The sequence below is a fragment of the Bos mutus genome, chromosome 12, assembly GCF_027580195.1.
Source record: "Bos mutus isolate GX-2022 chromosome 12, NWIPB_WYAK_1.1, whole genome shotgun sequence".
In the NCBI taxonomy this organism is placed as follows: domain Eukaryota; kingdom Metazoa; phylum Chordata; class Mammalia; order Artiodactyla; family Bovidae; genus Bos; species Bos mutus.
Window position 1 is genome coordinate 48,433,727 of NC_091628.1, and position 23,385 is coordinate 48,457,111.

Genomic DNA, 23,385 nt, shown 5'->3' on the forward strand with positions numbered 1-23,385 from the left:
GAGGAGCCTGGCGGACTACAGTCCATGAGGTTGCAAAGAGTCAGGTAAGACTGAAGCAACTTAGCACAGCACAGCACAGCACATATCAAAAGAATCAACATCAATATCCAAGTGGCTGTGTGGATTCATGCTGCGCATATTACAAAACAGTGGCTCCAAATTAGCCAGGAAAAGTGAAGTAGGGTCCACAGACTTCAGTTCCGCAATGGAATATATAGCCCGCACTAATGTAAGTTTTAAGGGCCCTGAGGCTGATCAATTATGCTAACCTTTCCCAACCACACCTACCTCATGAGTTGCTCTCTGGTCAAGCTGAGGAGCTCAGAGGAGTGTGGGGCACAGCAGGGCTGCCCTTGAGATGCCTGAACTGACCTGAGTATTCAGTATGGTCTGAAAGCTCTAAGGAACGTGGACATCACAGTAGCTATGTCACAGACAAATGCCCTGCCATCCTCTTGAAGGTAATGGATTACAATGCTTGCGTGTGTGCAGTCGCTTCAGTCATGTCCAGCTGTTTGTATCCCCATGGACTGTAGCCTACCAAGCTCCTCTGTCCATGGGATTACCCTACAAGAATACTGGAGTGGGTTACAATTTCCTCCTCCAGGGTATCTTCCTGTCCCAGGGATCGAACCTGTCTCCTACATTGGCAGGTGGATTCTGTACCACTGAGCCACCAGGGAAGCCCATGGATTACAATATATAAATATATATTACATTATATAAATGGTAGCTCTCAAAAAAGGAGGGCACTGTGATGGCTATACATATTTTTAAGTAATTCTGGAACATTCCCTGAGTAAACTTCTTTTTAGCATACCTGCTTCAGTTTGATGTTGCTGATGTCATCATGGCCTCATAAAACTGAGTTACATGTGGATACACACATGAATTTACCACAGTGAAAATATGAGAGAAAAAGACCATGTACAAATTGTTCCTATATAAAGAAAAAGTAATTTATTTCAGAAATAAGACAATCATTCAAGTGTATGGCTGTGTAGGTGTTGATTGATGAATTTAGACTAAACAGGAAGTGATGCAGATTATACTTATTACACTGCTGGGAGAGAAATATATTAAATCCAGACAACACTTGGACAAAGCACAAGGAACTCATTGTGTTGAAGGAAATCATGCAACTTTGGTGGGAAGACAATGTACTATATGGTATGAAAACCATCAGTGGCTGTTTGGGACTGAAATAATTTTTTAGAGCGTATGACTTTGTTCAAGCACTTAAGTATTTTTCTTTTTTGATAAAGCTCCATGGTATTCTACTCTTAATCACGTAGCTGCTTCTGTACTTTTAATTCTTTCATGCTGTGGCTTTGCAGTCATTCACTTGGACAGAATCAGGAACAGTGAAACCATCAATATTCAGATGAGAAATCTCAGCTATGGCAAAACATCAAGAATAAAGGTAAGAACTGAGGAAGTTTCAGAATCCCTAGTACCCATAGAATTCACCTATTGTTGAAGGATCGGGGAATCCCTTGGTAGAAGAAACACTGACAAATACATTACCTTGAGGGTATAACAGTATCGGGTGATCTATTCCGTAAGATTGGCCTCCTTGATCTACACTTATGACAAAGTCTTTTGAGATGAACTGGAAAACAAGAACAAAGCTGGAGAGCTGGCCTACTTGCTTGGTACGGCCTAAAGAGAACAGTCAGAAAAATCAGGCCCAAGACACATAAATCGAACGACCAACTTACCACTTTGTTACAAAGTCATATCCAAAAATGAAGACCCTGAATGAATTAGCTTCAGTCTTGCAAGTGACTGCCACACTTCACCAGAGTGTAGAACAAGAATAGAGTATCCTAATTTGTTGACTTCTGCCTAAATGGAATATTTCCAAAATGGTGCAACTAAAATCTTCATGAGCAGTTCAGTAAAAAAAATGTACTTACAGTTTATTGCTTCAACTGTCAAAGAGTCTTATAATTAATTAGTGAGTGATTTCTTCTGTAGAACTGGCCTTGTGATCACTGTGAAATTACCAAGGAGGCTGGCATTGGTTGAAGAGTCACTCCTCTAGGCTTCCTTCAGGTAGGTGCTTGATGCAACCAGGCTTGGGAGGGTCAAAGATGGTGCCCTAAGCATTTACAATATTTATATATTGTAATCCATGGGCTTCCCTGGTGGCTCAGTGGTACAGAATCTGCCTGCCAATGTAGGAGACAGGTTCAATCCCTGGGACAGGAAGATACCCTGGAGGAGGAAATTGTAACCCACTGCTCTCCTCGCGCAGTGTCTCTGAGTGCAACCCAGTGATTTCACCGAACTTAAAGTTCATTTACAAAAGGATTTGAAGCAGTAATAAAGTAAGCCAAAATCTACTTCAGTCTCTGATTTTTATGAGTTATTAAACCACATTATGGTTTGCCAAGTATGAAATAAAGAATTGTATTCATTGGGTTTATTAATATTTATTTGTACATAAATAATCAAATATATTTCTTGAATATTTCTATGATATTCATCACAGCTCATTCTCTCTCCCCACCTTCTTTTTTTTCTCCATCTTCCTAACCTGTAGCCCTTTAGTAGCTAAGGACTCTCTAGTGTTAGAACCAGGCTGACTGGAAAAGTTGCCTAACACAGTACCTTACTTTTACCTCTGTAAAATTAGGATAATAACAGAACCTAACTCAGGATTTTGGTAAGAATAAAGAGAACAAATATAATACTTAGAACACTGCTGGGCATCTAGGAAGTACTCAAATATTATTTTTATTATCATCTATCACCATTTAATATAATTGTTAGTAGGATTTCCTACCATTCTTATTGTTGAATGGATTTTTTCTAGTAGGTCTTCAAGTGAAGGATACTAATAGGAGATCGCTGGATGGCATCACTGATTCGATGGACATGAACTTGGGCAAACTCCCAGATGGTGAGGGACAGGGAAGCCTGGCATGCTGCAGTCCGTGGGGTCATGAAGAGTCAGACACAGCCTGGTGACTGAACACAACTGCAGGATACTTAGATTTTTCAAGTGCTTTTTAAGCATTATTTAAATTAAAGGGCTTCCTGGTGGCTCAGAAGGTAAAGAATCTGCCTGCAATCCAGGAGACCAGGGTTTGATCCCTGGGTCGGAAAGATTCCCTGGAGAAGGGAGTGGCTACCACACTCTAGTATTCTTGCTTGGAGTATTCCATGGACAGAGGAGCACGGTGGGCTGCAGTCCATGAAGTCACAAAGAGTTGGGACACAACTGAGTGACTAATACTTTCACTTTTCCATTCATTAATGGTCTTATTTTTCCAAACCTTATAATTGTTTTAAGATTTTATAGAAATGAATCAGCTTTGTCACGTGCTAGATAGATCATTCTACACTTAAACGACACACAAAGTCCAAAAAATAATGTAATTCATTCATTCACAGAGATTTGATTTTAGGCTCTGAAAAATATCTTGTTTTCATATCACTTCATATTTCTAGACCACTTTTTAGTTTTACGCTCATTAAAATACTTTCAGGAATCCCACTTTAGGTCCTGGTTGTTACGAAATAAAACGTCCTCTATTCACCTTTTAGTATACAGTCTATCTTGTTCTGTTTTAAATTACTATACACAAATGGTAAAACTTTTCATAACAAAGGTTTAATTAGTATGGTAATAACTATGATTTCCAAAGTGTCTGAATCAGCCTTAGTAATAATTAGGGAGTTTCGTTCCATACAAAATGCTTTATTTAACCTTCATGCCTTCATTCAGATAATTATACAAATGCATACAGTTAAAGGTTTAAACTCTATTTCGGTTCACAGCTCAATTCATAGGAAAGTTGAATACAGAAAAGCAATGCACCAACAGAATATGTCTGAGACACCATTAAAAACGATAACACTTGTTCATTTAAATCTCTGAGAATAGACTGGAATAATCATCCTCTGAGAGAATCTCATTAGGAGGGTCTCCCTTTACATTATCGTAGGGCAAAAAAAAAAAAAAGATCACCATTTTACAGTAAAAGGAAAAAAGCTCTGAGTATATTTACAATACATACACTATACATAAATACAAGAACAACACTTACATAATATTAATAAACTTATAACAGGGGTTGCCTAAACACTACAGAGTATATAAATGCAGAGGAAACTATTGGGAAATTAGATCTTTAGATAAGCTGGAGAAATAAATTCATTTGCAATTAAAACTCTGAACAGAAAACCAAATGAAGATTTAAGAAATTAATACATTTGCTTGCCAGCATCCTTGGGGGTTTTAATCCTTTAATGCAGAGGACCTCCTCTGGGTATTCTAACTCTCTGGGGTCAGAGACCCAGGAGCCTTTTGTAAAATTACATAAGTGAATCAGACGCAGCACATCTATTTGATTTGCTGTTCAGAGGCTTCAAGCCTAGAATAACTGTTTTGTAAACGAAAGGATGTTTTTGTATTTTTTACACAGCTCTTGTAATCCAATCAGCAAGTAGAATGAGCTAAGTGTCAAGGAAAGGAAAAAGATGCCTGCTTGATTTGGCCAAAGATGATATTTTTCTTTATTCCCATGTATTTTTTCAAATACCACCGAGAGATTTATTCAAAAGAGGATGACGTTTGAACTGACCCCCACACACTGAGAGCAACGTCTAGACTACTACTAATTATAACTAAGTCATTTTAAGTGGCAGGTGGGTATATCTTAAACGTGGTCTGTTCTCATCATTTCACAACACAGAAAGTTCTGAATACATTCTTCTATGGACAAACATGAATTTGCTGGTTTCTCTTTTTTAAAATGAGCACGTTATGATACACATAATTGCATTATGATACAGGATGACATAATACAGAAGACGATGTTTTCAAGCTGGTTTTTTAAGTAGTTATCTCACATCCACGGGGAGTTGGTTTGCTATGTGATGCAACGTGTCCCACACAGACATGAACAAAACAATACGGCCACCATTCCATAGGGCGGGGTTGGGATGGTGGTTTTTTGTTTTTTTAATGAATTTTTAAACACAACAAAGTGTAGACAGACAAGTTGATAGGAAAGAGCCTTGAATATAGGCACCAGTGCCCCAGTTCAACTATACCCGTCCAATATACTCAAGTTCTGAGGGACAAAATACATCCTGTAGTCTGGATGTAAATACAAAATTCTGCTATGGGATAACCAGAAACACAAGTAGGGCAACATCATTTTCTAAAATGTTTTATGCTATATTTTAGGAGCATGACATTAGCAAAAAGGGAAGATGTTGGTATGTCCCTACAATATCCTACTTTTTGATTACTTGAGCACTTTGACTAGAATTTGATCCAAATTCTACCCTCGTCTTCAACCTGCATTTGGAAAAAGCAAGATATACTAATTCACACAGGAGTCATTGGTTCTTGCTTTGCACAAAGGGCAGAATTTGTTGCCTCAAACATTTAAAATTTCTAGAGATATAATCCAGAAAGATAAAGTACCGATGTGACTATTTCCACTATTCATCTCTTTTCAACTCGCTTAATGTTGTGGTTTTGCTGTGGAGAAATTATTGCTTGTTTTGAAACTCAATTAACTGAAAGAGCCCTTTTCTGCAATGGGTTGTGTGTACACGAAACACTTGCTTTCAGCATGGGAGGAAATTTGTTTACACAAGTTTTATCTCTTCCCTCAGCCAAATAACAGGGAGAAAGATTGTAATTCAGGAGATTCATTTTCAGAAAAAGAAACATCATGAGAAATGACATTCTCCAAATGTTTTCTAAGCCCATTAGTACTTCCATGAATCAATACTGTCAAGAGAATGTGCTCTACACAGAAAAGGAGGGTGGGGGGTCATTTCTCTGATGTTGGACAGCTTCCTAGATAAAATTCAATTAAACTAACACTAATACTACAGGCAAATTATTTGTAAGACTACTGAAAACATTACAAGGTGGTACTGTTAGGTGAGAAATATGAAAAGGAATTTTCCGGCCTCCCTTCTCGCTCATCATCTGAATGATGATGCCAGCCCATTTACAACCGCCAAAAGTCAACTCTTGTTATCAACAACTAGTTCCATGGAGGTAACTTTCAACTGCAAATTAAACACACTCTGGAAGGTCTACACAAGTGGAAAACCCTTTATTCCACCTATAAAGAAATACGTAGAATCAAGAAAATCTGCTCTAAAATGCCATCAGGTAGTGAAGTGAAGTGAAGTCGCTCAGTCATACCCGACTCTTTGTGACCCCATGGACAGTAGCCTGCACCAAGCTCCTCCATCCATGGGATTTTCTAGGCAAGAGTACTGGAGTGGGTTGCCATTTCCTTCTCCAGGGAATCTTCCCGACCCAAGGATAAAACCCAGGTCTCCTGCATTGTAGGCAGACGCCTTACCGTCTGAGCCACCAAGTGTTTAAATGATTCTGGATCTCCAGGTTGAACATTTCAGAGGCAGGTGAGAAGTCCAGGGAGATAGCCAGTTGGTGTTTGTTTATAATGATTCTCCAGGTGTGAATTTTCAGAAGACTGATTTTAAATGTTATGTACCACTGTCAAATCATGTCCTTATATCCTGTTTGGAAAATCTGATGACTACACATCTCTAATAAAACTACTTAAGGGTTAGTATGGAAAGCTGGCTCTTGGGAACACAGGTGGGGCAGTGCCTCAGGGAGAATACAGGCTTTGGAGCCTGAGAGAGGTAAACTTCCACTCCTACTCTGATTTCTGTTTGCAGACAACTCAGCCACCCTCTCTGTGCCTTGGTTTCCCATCCATGAAATCTAGAACTGTTGTACACGAGAGGTGCTATGTCTAAAAATTACCCAGTATACTGCTTGGCATATAGTAAGGATTTACTAAAGAACAGCTAGCATTTTCATGATTTGCTGAACTTCTGACCTTTCAAGTTCTTTTAGTACTTTCAGACAACTTGCAGAAAACAGCCCAGTCAAAAAACTTGCCTTCAGTACGATTAAGGAACGCAGCAGTGTTACTCTGACACTTTGATCATTACTTTATACCCTCATCTAGCATACTTCTTTGTTTTTTGTTCTGAAACGTAGAGGGGGAAACAGGAGATGGTTTAATAATCCTGTGGTCTGGTTCCGGAGAACACTGTCCATCATGGTAGTCTTCACTGTCTAAAGCCTGAGTGTTTAATCACAGTTATACTTTAAAAATTGCTCTTACCAAATGTTTGGCTCTGAAAGAGTATAATTTTACTGATACCCCTTGATAGCTTGTTTGGATGGATTTGTGCTCTGAAATGATGGGACTGGAGAATTTCCAGGGCTCTTGTCTCTTCATATAATATGCTGTATAGTCCTATTCACGACTTTACATTTAGCAGTAAAATAATGGTAGGAACACATTGTGATGTTCTGAATGTAAATCTGGTCATTTCCAGGACTAACTGTAAACCTCGGTCAAGGCTAGGCTTACTACATGTCAGTTTTACTTCAGTGGACATTTGGGGAGAAACAATTGTGTTAATATTCACTCCAAAATGGTTCTTAGATGACAACAGGAAATATTAGGGGGAAGGGAAATGAAGAAAGGTATAGGTTTGTGCATTTGATATTAGTGGATAAAATAAAGGAAAAGGAACAAATGTCTATAGTGTTTTGCTCTTAATAAACTGGCTTTTGTTAACTGAGCAAAACTTTTTGGACTACAAAGAAGTGCTTCATAAGTTTCGGACAAATCACAGTGAAGTTTTCATCTCAAAATTATAAATGTCACGTGCCAGGATGTATACTGTAGATAATAAGTTTAGACAGGTGTTCGTATACTCTGTAAGAAAGATTAAGAAATGCTAACATAAGCAAGATGAAATATATTTAGAACACACCAAACAATTTTTGAGGGTGTATATGAACAGATTCAATTTATTGTGTGCATATATTTTCTCTGTGTGCGTGTTTCCCAAAGGTGGGGGAAAAACCCAGGTTGAAAAAGAATTATTGCTGTGTAAAAGTACAGGAATATCTCATTGGTCATAAAATTTATTGACAGGCACTTTCAGCTTTTAATTCATTTCTGAAAATGGGCATTAGTTTATTCCTATTGCCAGGACAGAATCATTTCACATGTGACCATATCCATAGAATTCATCTTGTCAACAGGCAGCTACTGCTAAAAGTACTCTCTCTGGGATTTAACAAACAGAAACACCTGCAGAGGGTGTGCATTTGTTTTGATCAAGAATTACTGCATCGAGGAGGAAGGTAACTGAGAAAAAAAAAACAACTGCTAGATGCTTTTTTAACACAAGGAAATCCTGTGCTGCTGTTTTCCTCTTTACAGGCAAAGAGCATGCATCTGGAATCACTGTGCTGCAACTTAAAATGACTTCACTGCATTCTAAACCATCCTGGCTAAACTGAGACAAGTGGCCACTCCATTTTGTTAGGGAGCACAAGGGCTATGCCCTGACAAGGCAGAACAGAGTCCCCACGGCAATATCACTAATTGTGTGTAAGATACACAAGGCATATCTGAACAAGTTTTTTTTCTTTTTTATTGTGATGAAAACTAGAAGCTCTTTTTCCCAACATACTTCATCAAACTATTTACAACCTCTGTAAAATTTGTGAGTTTGAAAATACTTTTTTCCACTATCACATATGTTACTAATACAGTAAAATATCTTCACTCTATTTTTTTAAGATGCAGTATCCTATTTCATTTTCTTATGAAAATCTGAATTTCTATTGCAATTGCACAGTATTTAGCATATTTAAAGTACCAATGGACATGGATTGCTAAACAGACATTATTCTATAATGAAACTGTGAAAATATAGCATTTAAAATTTTTATGTACACTTCTTAACTATAAAATGCAGGCAAAGTCATATATAGCATTATAAGCTGATTCCCTAATAAGGTAAATAACTTACATTTCTAGACAGCATGGATTATTACAAATTCATTCTTTTTAAAAAAGTTCTTTGCTGATATTTATTAGTCCACTGGCTGCTGCATATCCAAGTGTGTATACAGGTGTGCATGTGTTGGGGCTGCCCGTACACGTAAGTGGAAGGCATTGTGGGGATACGGAGAAATGTGATATGGAAGACATGGCTTACCAAACCCCTTTTCTAAACCAAACCAAATCAAATGGAAACATCTTTTGTGTGTGTGAAATGCACTACCTCAGAAAAGTTGAAGGAAGAGAGATGATCAATGAAATTGTAGAATACATTTACCTCCTAAATTTACACGCTTAAACAGTAAGGAGTAAAATCTGAGACTGGATTATGGACTATGAATATTAAGGCTTCCTGGGCCTACTAAGATTCACATGAGTTATCTCACGCTCAATCCTTTACAAAGACTGTAACTCAACATATCACGAACGCTGGTATTCTTAGCACTGCTGAAATTCTGTCATTCCTCACTATAAACATTAAGACACCTTTATTAACAACATCATGGCTACACTTCTAAGCAGTCATAACAATATAACAAAGGCGTATTAATACATTTGAAGGCCTCACCTCACCAGATTTACTCAATTGCAACTTTGGTAAGTATAATAAATAAAGTACAGAGTAAGGAATACTGCATCTTTATCCATATATATGTTATCACTTTAATGAACTGATTTCAAAGTGCAGAATTGTATTTATGTTGAAAACACAAATAGCAATTTGAAGTTAAAACAATTGCATAAAAATGAATACAATCTTTGTAGAAGCTGATCCAAATTTCAACCATAATGAGAATGGCCTTTTTAATCATCTAGAACTGGCATCTGTAAACACTGTAGTATTTTGCAAGTTTTTTTCACCTGAAGTTCCTCTATTTTCCACTTAAACTTTAAAGTGAACAAAAAGTGCTCTTTTTTTTTTTTTTTTTTTTTTTTTTTTTTTTTTGCAATAAAAAATGTGGTTTGTGTTACTGTTATTCAACTGCCTTTGAAAATAAATGTCCCATAGTGTTCCATAAAAGTAATTTCAGGCAACAGTGTAATTTTATGGTAAAGCCATTAGAAATTTTACTCTAAATGCCTTAATAAAACTTAAGACAAGTTATCAAGCAGGCTTCTCAAAGTCCACATGCAGTTGATGGGATGGGGCTGGAACTAAGATGGGGAAGTGTGAATCTTTACACAAACAATCTAAGATCAGAATATGAGGAGGGGATCTATTAAAACTTCAATGTCTGAACTTCTTAACTTTTCAAATAACATTAACTTCCTTGAACTCAATCTCTACAATGCAAAGAGACAGTCAGGTCAACTGTAGCTTCCAAAGCCATTATAGCTACCTGTGTCTAAATTCCCAAACATACACATATGCCCAGCTGCAAACTGAACGACTTCAAATTTAACACCACAGAATGCATCCTGTTAGGGTACAACTGAGAAATTCTTTGGATTTTACTCCTTTTTTGCTGTTAATCATCTACTGTGCTTTTTAAAACAGGCTAGAACAGACATCAGATGAGACGCAGGAGGCTTTTCCGTGCCTGAAGATATTCTTACTTAAAAATGTAATTCCTTCTCTTCCAAACCACCTTCCTTTCTATGGGGAAAACACTTGTAGAAAATTCACCAAGGATTATTTGCTATGCTTCAAGACAAGCCTCAGGTAAGTTTCAGTCTGGGACCAGATCAGCAACTCATTCACTACTTGTGCTTGGATTCCCTCCTTAGAAGTATCAATACATCAAAAGGGGGAAATGGCATAATGCTGACAGGTTTTATCAGTAAACTTATTGTCTCAGTTGGGTTCCCACCTTCAGAAGGCAAGCAGACAAGCTCACGTCCCTTAATTTTTCCTATGCTATTAGAGGGGAGCAGCTCATCTCATTCTGTGCTAAATTTAAATCAAGCTGTCACTGAGGAAGCTCCTACTGCCTGTCAGTTCTATGAATTCTAAAAACCATTTCTACCTGTAACACTCTCAGGATCTCTCAGCAGAGAAAAGGACTGGCCCTTCTTATGAGAGAAAGCAGAATTAAATCGTCTGCCGTTCACCTAAGTGATTCACCTATTACCTGTCAACTAAATTCTAGGACTAGTAGAGGGCTTCACAGCTGTGTTCACCATGCTCTGTGTTCTTTGCCACTGACCAGTAACCAACACTGGCCTTTCTATTCAAAATGGTCACAGGCAATGAAATGCATGAGTTGCTTACAGTACAGGTAAAACTTTCCAGTTGGTGTAAAAGAAAAAAAACAAAAAGCCATAAACCCAGTGCTTCGTGGGCAGTACACTGTGTAGCTACAGAAGCTATTTATCCATAGAACTGCAGCCCTTGTTGGAGGGAAATTGCCTGATGAATTTTTCAGACCTGGCAGAAAATATAGAGCATGTATTTTTGAAGACAGAATTTGACCTGAAAATCATTATGCTCTTGCTTGAACATTAAAAACATTCCTTTTAATGCCATCCAACACAAGTTATCCTTGTTCCAATGTTTCTAGTTTTTTGCTTCATCAGAATTAAGATTATCTGAATTAGAAGATAATCCTAAAGAGGATATTTCTAGAACCAGAAATTATTTCAGAATGTTCAAATCTTTAAAAATGAGCTAGTAATATTGTGAGGACAATTTGTGCAATTTCCCAAATCAAGTGTTTGTAATTAAAATATAATGCAAAGGTCTATGCTGGCAACTTCTTATATCTAAGCTATAAAAAAAATCTTAACAATAACAGCAATGACAATAAAACCTTACCAAGCCCCTTGGCTACAGAAAGCTGAAAAAATTCAGCTTTTAGTGGGGGAAAAAATATGGTAATTTTTCTGAAAGAATGCTCATTGGTGATGTATTGCTTTGTTTACTATAGACTTCGCTAGTTGCAAAAAAGGCTCATAACTCAAGGGGTTTACGGGACTATAATTTCCTCTCACCCTCAGCACAGGATGAGTGAGTTCATCCCTGCAGATGCCGTTGTATTGGGTCCTAATATAGTTTAGAAAATGAAATCTATAGAGAAGAACCTATTGGAGAGTCATTTATCCTTGGCTCTCCAAGGGTGGAAACTAGCACCATGTCAGGCTTTCCTTGGGGAGCATTCCCTTCCCACTGACTCAGTTCCAAGGAGAACTGACCCATTCACCCAACAGTTAATTCCCAGCTATGCCTCCGTGGCCTCTCTAGTCACCAAATGACTGTTTTCAAACAAGAAAAGGGGGAGCATAATCTTTAATTGTGGTACTCAACCAAGCAGGACAACAAACAGCAGAAAGATTACCTCAGTGCTGTAAATGTAGCCAAGACCTCTAAAATGCTGGGGTGTTTTTACAATCCCTTTAGTAAGTATGAAAATTGGTAACGTGAGTCCTCAGTGAAGTGATTGTAGGAAAGTCCTTTTATTCGTTATTGCTTTTCTCCTCAAGAGGCGCATTATTTCCATCTCTGCTTTGTCTGATTTTTTCATGTTCACTGACTTTGCCTGGGCCGCCCCACCTCTTACCTTGGTGCCAGTGTGTCTAAGAAAGTTTTTTTTCCCCCGATTCCTTGTAATCAAATACTAGGGGCAGGAAGAGATGATGCCTAGCTGACAGAACACTGCAATTTGAAGTGGGGCAGTAGTTTTTTTAGACAGGCTCTTCCTATTCAACTACAGAACGACTCTGTGCCCATCCACGCCAGGGCAGACACCAGGACTAGACTCCAACTGAAATGTCGCTGCCCCTCTGCTCAAACAGATGAACAAAACAGAAGCAGAACAAAACAAAAACAATCAACAACAAACAGATGAAAAGAATCAATGTTGGTTTTCTCCAGGGCATGGCATAATGACAAGTCGCAGTGATATCTAGTGGTCACCATCACTATTGCAAAAGGGCTGCCTGAGCGCTCCTTTCTTTTCAGGTAATGGAACCTCTCCAACAGTTTCTTCTTTTCTACTTTCAGGCTGCTTGCTGGTAACAGATTGGATGTGGGTTCTATTAATATCTTACTTGTAAAAAGGGGATCAGGGGTGGGATGATGGGAGAATAATCCAAATTTACAAGGTCTTGCTCTAGCCATCAATTTGTGGTAGACGACCTTTAAAAGTATCAATAACAAAACGTCTGACAGCTCAGAAAATGTACAAACTACAAACATCTTGAAATGGCAGAGGACACAGCACGGAAAACAATGCCTGTCTCTTCAGCATCTGTGTCACCGATCTCCCAGGCCAGCGTGAAGTCGTTTCTTGTGTAGTCGTGACGGGGGGGTTACCTTCAGACCGAAAGGAGAAGTGTTACCACTTCTTTTTCCTGCTCTGCTTTCAGACATCGTGGGATGGTGATGCCCTTTTGTGTTAACACTGTGAAGGGGATCCAGCCCTGCTGAATGGGGTGCCGCTAAGAGATCCAGCTCTTACGCTCAGCTGGACAAGCAGCCTTCCTCACACCAGCATATGCCTCCGGCGGTGCAGTGCCAAGTGGTCTGACCGGGAGAAGCTGCGGTCACAGTCTGCGCACTTGAATGGCTTCACTCCCGTGTGTTTGCGGTAATGCCTCGTCAGTTCATCCGAGCGCGCGAACTTCCAGGTGCAGCCTTCCCAGGTACACTTGTAGGGTTTCTCTCCTAGAAGAGACAAAGGGATATAACGCCGTGCTCCATCATTTCCCCTGAACAATCTAGCCAATGTGATTATCTGGGGACACGACTGTTCTCAGTGGATTTTCCGTTTGGTGGTCCTTTGTCAAGAAACCTAGCCACCCTTGCCAGCAGGTCTTGGGGCGCACAGATGGGGGTTTCGATCTAATCTCTCTTTGCGGTGACAGTGGGGAGGTTACTTAACACTTGCATCTTCAATTATGGGTAAGTTACTTTGCAGTCAAACTATCAGGAGGCATAAACTGGTAACTCTGGTGTATAATCACCATGGGTAGACCAGAAAGGCATGTGAGAGAGCTCTACCTAGGCTGATGTGGCCAAAGGATTGAAACTCACAAAGAATTATAAAGGGTAATGATTTGTATGCTTTGTTGCAATACTGCTCTCAAACGTGCATCACTTAGATACTTAAAGGCTATTTTAGGGTACACTGTCCTTTTATCAGCCACACAAAATTTCATCAAAAGGTAAAGCACTCTACCACCCCCAGAAATTAGGTACTAGGTACTTATTATTTATAAAGTTATTATTTATATTATGTATAAACTACTGTTGTCCATGGGGTCACAAAGAGTTGGGCATGACTTAAAGGTTAAATAACAAACAAACAACTGTTTGTCTCCTGGGAAAGAATCCTAGATATCTTAGTAGTGTGAAGTTTAAATATCTTCTTCAGGGACTTAAGAATTAGGCCAAGTCCTGAGGAATCATCAGGTTGGTCTGAGTGTTGAAACCCACAGCAAAAAACAGTCCGAAGAAGTATGTAATTTGACCACATCCCTCAGTCAACTTGTAAAGACAGTAAAATATGCAAAGGCTTTGTTGGGAAGAGATACGCTATCCGCTGTCCAAATGGGTTCTGGGGGGAAGAGAGACAATAGCTGACCCAGGTGTGCTTTTTCCTGGCTCTCATTCAGAATGGAAGCCCTGTCCTCAGGTAACCCCACAAGAACTGATCTCTCTTCTGCCCCCTCCATCCAATAGTTAACCACACACTGCTTGGCCCCACGTGGAGTCTGGTGAAAAGGCCTCAGGCAGGAGCAGAGCTATTGGCTGACCCCAACATGTGTGTGTGCTCAGTCGCGTCCAGTTCTTTGCAATCCCATGGACTATAGCCCACGAGGTTCCTCTGTCCATGGGATTTCCCAGGCAAGAATACTGGACTGGGCTGCCATTTCCTTCTCCAGAGGATCTTCCTGACCCAGGGATTGAACCCCATGTCTCTGGCGTCTCCTGCTTTGGTAGGCAGATTCTTTATACAACTGAGCCACATGACTTTTAGACCCCAAGATACAGAGCTGCAATCTCCTCAAAGAGGGCATGGCAACCCACTCCAGTCTCCTTTTCTGGAGAATCCCAGGGACAGAGGAGCCTGGCAGGCTACAGTCCACAGGATCACAAAAGAGTCCAACATGACTTTAGTGACTAAGCACACAAACATACAGAGTTGCAAAGTGAGTTTTGTTAAATCCATTTTACAGGTGATAAAACTGAGGATGAATGTAGTGAAATAACTTGCCTGAAGCCAGTAAATAGATGTGTTTGGTTCCAAACTCAGTGTTTTTCACTATGCTCCAAATTCTTTTTCCCATCGAAACTTTGTCACATCCTCAGACAATGCTGATTCTACTTTCCAATTATTCAACTCCTATTTCTATTGTCACCTATCACAATATATCATACAGATTTTGTCTAGATGCTTTTCCCCTTTACCAGTTTCTGAACATAGAGATTAAGAATCACATCTATTTCTGTATCCTCAGAGCTTAGAGTATGTGTTAAATAGTGTTTGAATAAATTAATAAAACTGCAATACAAACACAGACATGCTCACACAGAGGTGTGTACACAGGCAACCACTAAGCCCTGTAAATGAGATGTACAAGTCATGCCTACGTGGGAAAACTGGACTGAACCAGACTCAGCAGTTTTTGTTCAACTGTTAAATGAATGTTAACTATATAGGTCCTTTTGGGTTCAAGTGGCACTTTCACAGAAGAGCATGAATAGTACAGCTCAGTTAACTCTAGAAATACTGGTGCACTAACTGTGACCCACAGAAAGCTCCAGGTTACTCTGGAAGGGCTCCTGTCAAGTAGATGCCTAATGACCAGCTTAATCCAAAACCTCACTTCTGACTCATTCTGGATGTTCTCTAGAGACAAAAATCTGCACAGACAGGTATTGACTGATCAGAATTTAACAGAAATTTTTTTAAAAAAGAGTCAGCAAAACCCATAATTTAAGAAGATCGGCAGTCCACTATACAGTATATCCAGGCTTCCCAAGTGGCTCAGTGATACAGAATCCATCTGTGATGCAGGAGATGTGGGTTTGATCCCTGGATCAGGAAGATCCCCTGGAGGAGACAATGGCAATCCACTCCAGGGCTCCTGCCTAGGAAATCCCAGGGACAGAGAAGCCTGGTGGGCTACAGTCCATAGGGTCGGAAAGAGTTGGATATGACTAAGCATGCACGCACATACAGTATATCCATGGTAACTGCTAAAATACTTTTACTGACGTGTCATCACTACATGCTTTTGAAGTTTACATCATGAACATAGGTTCTACTAAGCTGAGCTTGATAAAAATTGTATCTTCAAAAGCACATTCATTTTTGGGGCACTAAGACATTGTCACCAACAGGCATCTCCTAGATATCTCTTGTTGTGTATGGAACCAGCTACAATGAGTACAGGTCTAAGAAAAAAAGAATAAAAGATTTTAATTGAGGAAAAGCACTGCTCAGTTGTGTGCTGAGAGGACATGTGTTTCTATCTTGCTGGGAAAGTGCAGTATGAATATGACCAGGGTTAGAAAAGCTGCCATACTCTCATCTTGCCATTGCAGTTAAAGTGAGAGGAAGGGGCCCCAGACCTGGGATGGGCCTGGAAGTAAGGAGAGGTAATAGAAGGAGACAGGCTTCTGTTTCAGAGCAAGAAGGATGCTAGAGGCTGGCATGGCCATCATGGGGACAGTCTGTTGTCTTGGGGACTCTCTGTATTTCCTTGAACACCAAATTTAGGCACCTATTTTCTCCAGTTTCTTCCCCAGATTATAACAGACATACTCTTACTTTTAATTTGACTGTTTAATAATGGTACTTGTGCCCTTTCCACTTGAAAATCTATAGGAGGTGTGGGAAAATGTGGCCCCCAGGCCAAATCCAGTTGGCGGCCTGTTTCGTGCAACTTGCAAGCTAAGAACAATTTTCACACTTTTACATCATTGAAAAAAAAAAAAAAAACCCACCAAAGAGGGCTATTTCATGGCATGTGAAAATCATATGAGACTCAAGTTTTAGCATCCATGAATAAGTTTTTATTGGAACACCATCTCACTCATTTGTTTGCATATTGTTTATGGCTGTTTTTCAGTGACAGTGAAATTGAGTATTGCAATAAGAAGGTATGACCTGCAATATCTAAAAGGTTTACTACAGGAAGTTTGCTGACCCTTGATGTAAGTGAAGGGTACCTCAGCTTGGGGCAGGCTTTCTGATTATGTTAACTTTATCAGGTTATATAACATACATTGCTAGTCTGGGATGGGTAAGTGAGGGAATATTTTGGTGATAAAATAATCACTTACTCTTAACTCAGGATCCTTGACTAAAATTCTAACAGTCCTCTCAGTAATGAACACACATGACATGTCATGTCCATTGCTTTAAACTGAAGGTTCTGGTTCACGAAATGAGTGATTCTCTAAAAAGCCTCACCCAATTCCATCAGGGTTTTAAAAGTCTTCAGGATCTCGTCTGCTCATTATAAAAGCACACTAATGAGTAAATCTTCCTTATGAGGATGAGTGGGGTCAGGAACATCTCTGTATGTTTTACCTGGTAACCAAACAGCACTGATTCTACAGTGATGGAGCCTCACCCAACTCCATCACCTTTCAATACAGCTGTGCCACCATGACCACCATGCAAGATGACCAACTATAATTCTACTGAGAATGGAAAGGAGGACACACGTGAGGAAGGATCAGAAAACAGGAGCTCAGATGTTTGGCATCATTTCTCAGGTGGACATTTTAAAGGATAAGCAGAGAAAACAACTATCACAAGGATTTCTGTGGGCCCACAAATATGGAGCAGGAGACTTAGTGCAAAATCTGGGAAGTATTCTGTGAGGTGGAATCAGGTACAATAATGGTCATGAAAGACAAGCTCACCAAAATATTTAAGAGGCAGATATAACCCTACTTCATGAATAAAACCAATGAAAATAATATGTAAGCTTATAAGTTATTAGGGGATAAGTGGTTAATGCACACATGCTCAGATGGGTCATGTCCCACTCTTTGTAACCCCACAGACTACAGCCCGGCAGGCTCCTCTGTCCATGGAATTTTCAAACAAGAATACTGGAGTGGGCTGCCATTTCCTCCAGGGGATCTTCCTGACCCAGGGATCAAACCTGCATCTCCTACATTGGCAGGTGGATTCTTTACCACTGAGAAGAATATAAAGTGGTGAATGAATGCATAAAAAAAATAATGTAAATATCCTCATCTGGGGTGGGGAGGGTCAGGGAGAACCTGTATCAGAAAACAGTAAACAATTATGTGAGCAATAGATGAGTTTTCCTTGAAACTTTCCTTACAAAAATGTATATTTTCTTTTTAATATTCAGAAATATTTGTTGTACAGTATTTCTTATACCCATTTCCTCATTAATAAAACAAGAGTTTGGGTATTCTATCTCCATACTTAGAAAAAAGAAGAGGGGAGAAAAAGAAAATAAGATCTTCACATCTTTCTTCACAACTAGAGGCTGAGGTCTGGGGGAGAAGGGAACAAGACGGCTGCTCAGACCAGGTAGAGAGCAGGCTTCTGCTCCTTGCTCAAGACTGACCTAGGTTTCTGTTGTATCTGCTGAGTGCCCAGCATTTCATTAAAAAATAAAGATCAATCAATGCTCTCTCAGGACTAGTTAAGTTTTAAAAATGGATACAAAAACAATGCATTGGGACTATGACCTTGTATTGAAACTGGATGTTATAGTGTACGCTTGTGTGTTGAAGCAATTTAAGGGGTACAATCTTATAAATAAATTACAATAAGAGAAACTAACTTCACAACGTGAGTAAACTAATTAAGATGATAATAAGTTTGTAAGATATACTGTAATATGTATAAATGAGTCCTGAAAAGATATAATGGAGAGAATCCTTCATCCATCTGCCCTTCTTTCTTTTAAATCTTACCAGAAAATAGAACACTCACTCTAATGTGGTGGGGACAGAAGAGGAGATGAATTTTCCATGTATAGTTTCCTATGGAAAGGGTTGATTTGGACAATAATAGGAGTTGGACATCTATCTCCCAGGATCTGTGCTTCTCTGATGCACAGCTGCTCTGCAGCAGTCTGAATGGTGGTGACAGTAAACAGAATTTCTAGCAGTTTCTTCAAGAATGGTGAATTGTCCTTAAACTCATCTGAATCAGAATTCTGCAAATGTGTTATTCAAAACTGTTTTTCCTAGAAATAGGCTAAAAATAAAATAGCATGCCCATCTTTTTTTTTTTTTTTGTCTAACTCACAAATATACTTAAAATTCTCAGGAGCAAAGTCTTTGAAAATGTATTTAAGTATTTTTTCAAAATAATCAGAAGTTTTGCTTCCACCATCAGATCACCTTTGATTTTTATTGCCTGTATTAATCCTATGGAGTAATAAAATGATAGGAAATGGTGTATTATATGTCTTCATCAATGTCTTACTGATTTTTTTTTTTTTAAGTCCAGACATCAAGTTGCTAATGTCTAAGAAAAATCAAAGAAAGAAGATGGGTAACACTACGCTTACCCTGGGGTGCAGTTATTTTAGGCTTTCGATTCTGAAGTGAAGGTCTCTAAGTCCCAAGACCAATTCATAAGCCATTTCTACCTTTTGACCATTTTTCAGCATAACCTGTCCTCTTTCAGTTCTTTGTAAAAACTGATCTAAACTATGAAAATCTCTGAAAAAGGAAAATGTTAACCAAAACTAATAACAAGCCCTCCAATTTCTTTAAAGGGTCCTGAAAAGATTAAAAAGAGAACATACCCAAAAAGAGAGTCTGTTAATTTCTGTTTGAAAACACTCTTAATTCCACATTGGGGGTTCAAGTTAATACAATTTTTATATCCACAATGGCCTCTGTGTGTGTGTGTGTGTTTATACACGTATATATTCACAAGCATTATTTAAATAATATTCTAATTAAGTATCCTGGGAAAATGAGAACTCTCATCAGGGTTTTTTTTCTTCAAACAGTCAACAAACTGACTTATTATGAGAACTGCTGTCTCTTTCAATTTTGGTTAAAAAAAGGCTTAAGAGTCACTCAATGCATTTCCATGACATTTACCCAGCAGAAGGCATAATAAAGTCTAAAGAAAACACCAGGTATTGAATGGATTCCCAAAACCCATGAAACAAAAATAACTTTTTCGGGTACCTCCCGTTTCACCATCTGAAATGCTGAAAGGTAAATGTGTCCTGAGACAAAAGACAGGTGCCTTTTCATATTAAAATGACGTGTGAGCAACACCAGAAAAGGAATGTGCAGTTTGCCAAAGCTCCCGGTGAAACAAAACGCCCATGTCCTCACATCAGCTTTTCTCTATTATTTTCTCAAGCAACCAAAAAAACAAAACAAAACAAACCACCTTCTCCAACAGGAAACACAGGCATGTTCTTCAGTGCCGAAGTGTACTTCTGAAATGTGTCCCTCTTTAACTTGTGTAAAGTCAGGGGGGGCCCCAGACACTGACAAATGAGCTTCATCACACTCAAGACTCAACATACTTGCTGTGACAATCGGTTTCACTTGAGGAATGGTATTTGCATATGAGGGGAAAAAACACCAGAATCAAGATTCCTATCTTGTCTTCTGGTTTCTGTCACATTAGTTCATAAGAGTTCACAGAATCTTAGATCTGGAAGGAAATCAGGGACTTTGAAAATGAGGAAACAGAAACCTAGAGCTGAGGTTACAGGCCCTTGGCTTGTCCAGGGGTAGACGAGGCACCTGCCTTCTTGCTGGTGTTAAAGAGGCAGAAAATAGCACGGGCTTTAAATGCATGGGCTTCCCTAGTGGCTCAGATGGTAAACAATCTGCCTGCAATGCAGGAGACCGGGGTTCAAGCCCTGGGTCAGGAAGATACTCCGGAGAAGGGAATGTCTACCCATTCCAGTATTCTTGCCGGAGAATCCCATGGACAGAGGAACCTGGCGGGCAACAGTCCACGGGGTCACAAAGAGTTGGACATGACTGAGTGACTAACACTTGGAACGCATGGTCAAGCGGAATGCATGGTCCAATAAGGCTCAGTCGCCAATCTGTGACTGGATCTCAGGCTAGAGAGTAAAGCTTTCTGAAACTCCATCCGGACCCAATCCCAGCTTGCTGGTCTATAAAATGGGAATACTTATCCAGTTGTGAAACTTAGAAATATACGTGCCATGTGCCCAGCAAACGAGAGGTGCTCAGTAAAGGATCCTGAATTCTACAGTTATGAAATTCAAGGTTTTTCTGTTTCTGCCAAGAAATAAAAATAACATGAAGCTAAAAATAAATGTCATTTGTTATTTTTCAGGAAGGAATTAAGATCTGCAGGTAAATGGATGCCAATCCTGATACTGGTTTTTCCTAGTAAGTATAAAACTTCTTTATAGGCCACGCAGACCAAATTATTCTATAATTTTTTTGATTCATTTGGTCTTGTCAATTCAGACAAGTGATTAGTATTTTAGCATCCTCCCCAAGAACTGTCTGGACTGAATTAATTGACTTTCTGTTTCATTATGTGTAAACAAGTGGGCCTCTTCTTTCTTTTCCATACAATTCTATAATGAATTTCTTTGATAAGTATAATCTTTGCTACAGTAGATAGTATTTTCCACATATCCCACTTGGTCCTAAGAGCTGTATGGATCTGAATTCATTTAATGTTGACTCTTAACTTCCTCATGAAGTTGCTATAAGCAACCCCACTTCACCCAGAGTTAGTATGTAGCAGGTGGAGGTGGGACTGGAACCCAGGATCTGACACCCAAGGTCACAGTCTTAACCATTTTCCTATAATGCTTCTCAATCTTAAATCGCTGCTTTCATAAACCAGAATATCCAGTCAGACCTGGCCAAGCAGACTGAGAGAATATGAATTTCTACTGATAGGAGAGACAATACGTTAACCCACAGGAGCCTAGCCCCCTGCACCTAGAAATAAAATACAAGGGAAGTGAAAAATATCCTATAATAAACATGTACTTCAGTGAAAGCAACAGTTCAAGGTCTAAGGGTGATTCTTTATTTGGCTGTTCTGAGTTTATATTTCCAGGTGCTATGTCTGTCCGACCCTTTGCGATCATTTGGACCACAGCCAGTCAAGCTCCTCTATTCATGGGATTCTCCAGGCAAGAATAGTGAGTGAGTATGCCAGGACCTCCTCCAGGGGATTTTCCCAACCCAGGGATCGAACCCATGTCTCTTAAGTCTCCTGCATTGATAAGCGGGTTCATTACCACTAGCGTCACCTGGGAAGCCCATATTTCCAGGTAGTTAGAGTATTGATCTTCCTGTTCCTGGTAGTCTTTTCCTCAGCTTCTTCTCAGACACCTTCCTTTACCTGTCACATAAATGTTCATTGAGATTCAGGCTTTGACTCCTCACCTGCAGAGGCTCTCCTTGGTACCCATGGCTGCTCCCACAACTTCTAAGGCAAAGATTCCCAAGTGTGACATCTCAGTCTCTCTCCCACGCACCATGGCAGGGGAGACCACATTTTCACTTGGCAGCCAGAAAGCAACTTCCATGTGACCAAGGTGTTATTCAGCATCTACCACTTAGACAAGGTCTGTTCCTCCTTCTGTTTTAGTATCTGGAAACAAGACAACCCTACCTCCTCAGGTATCAGGTCATACATCTCTCCAGCTGGAGAGATTTCCTGACTCTTTCCTATCTGTTATTCTCTACCTGCCCCAACCTGATTATCATTATATCTACCAGTTCTGCCTTCAAAACGCTCTCTCCAGTTTATCTCCACGAAGATGGTCTGCCTCTTTTTAGAGTTTCCCCACCTTTCAGTGAGCTTCCCAGATGGCTCAGTAGTAAAGAATCTGCCTGCCAATGCAGTAGCCTCAGCGGCCATGGGTTCAATCCCTGGATCAGGAAGATCCTCTGGAGGAGGGCATGGCAACTTACTCCAGTATTCTTGCCTGGAGAATCCCACGGACAGAGGAGCCTCGTGGTCCAAGGGGTTGCAAAGAGTTAGACATGACTGAACATGCACGCACAACTTTTCATGAGTACTAACTTCTACTGGCTGTTTCCCTGTCTTGTGTCTTGCTCCCTCCAGTTTATTGTCTGTATTGTAAGGAAAACTTTCCGAAACAGTGTGATCACTCCACTCCTTGGCACCCTGGGCACGCCGGTAATTAAACCCTCCTCACACCCCATCCCATAGTAACAACAGCTTTCCCACATGTCCATCATGCTCAATAGTGCAGTGCTGAGGGTGCCTTTTCTATACTATTCTGCTCTGTGCAAACAGATGCTTGTTGATCAAATGAATGAAACAGCTTGAACTCAAATGCCTCCTGTTCTCTTGAAGTTTAACATAGAAGAGTCAATAGAAGAGCAATCCACTTTGTGAAACAAAGAGCTTACTGATTGCACTCTACCCCTTCTACAACCCTTTCCCATTCCAATTAAGTAGAATATATATTTTTTTGTTTTTAAATATTTACTTATTTATGTGGCTGTGACAGATCTGAGTTGTAATGCACAGGCTCCGTAGTTTGTAGCAAGCGGACTTGATTGCCCCTCAGCCTGTGAGATCTTAGTTCCCTGACCAGGGACTGA

General features: G+C 39.7%; 1 protein-coding gene across 1 annotated transcript in view; it reads right to left on the bottom strand.

Moving 5' to 3' along the window:
- Positions 1-3,600: 3,600 nt before the first annotated feature.
- KLF12 (KLF transcription factor 12) overlaps positions 3,601-23,385 on the bottom strand; it is a 439,404-nt gene continuing 419,619 nt past the window's right edge. Inside the window, 1 exon segment of the mRNA XM_070380584.1 lies at positions 3,601-13,491. Within this exon segment, the coding sequence (XP_070236685.1) occupies positions 13,310-13,491 (182 nt within the window). The 3' untranslated portion in view covers positions 3,601-13,309.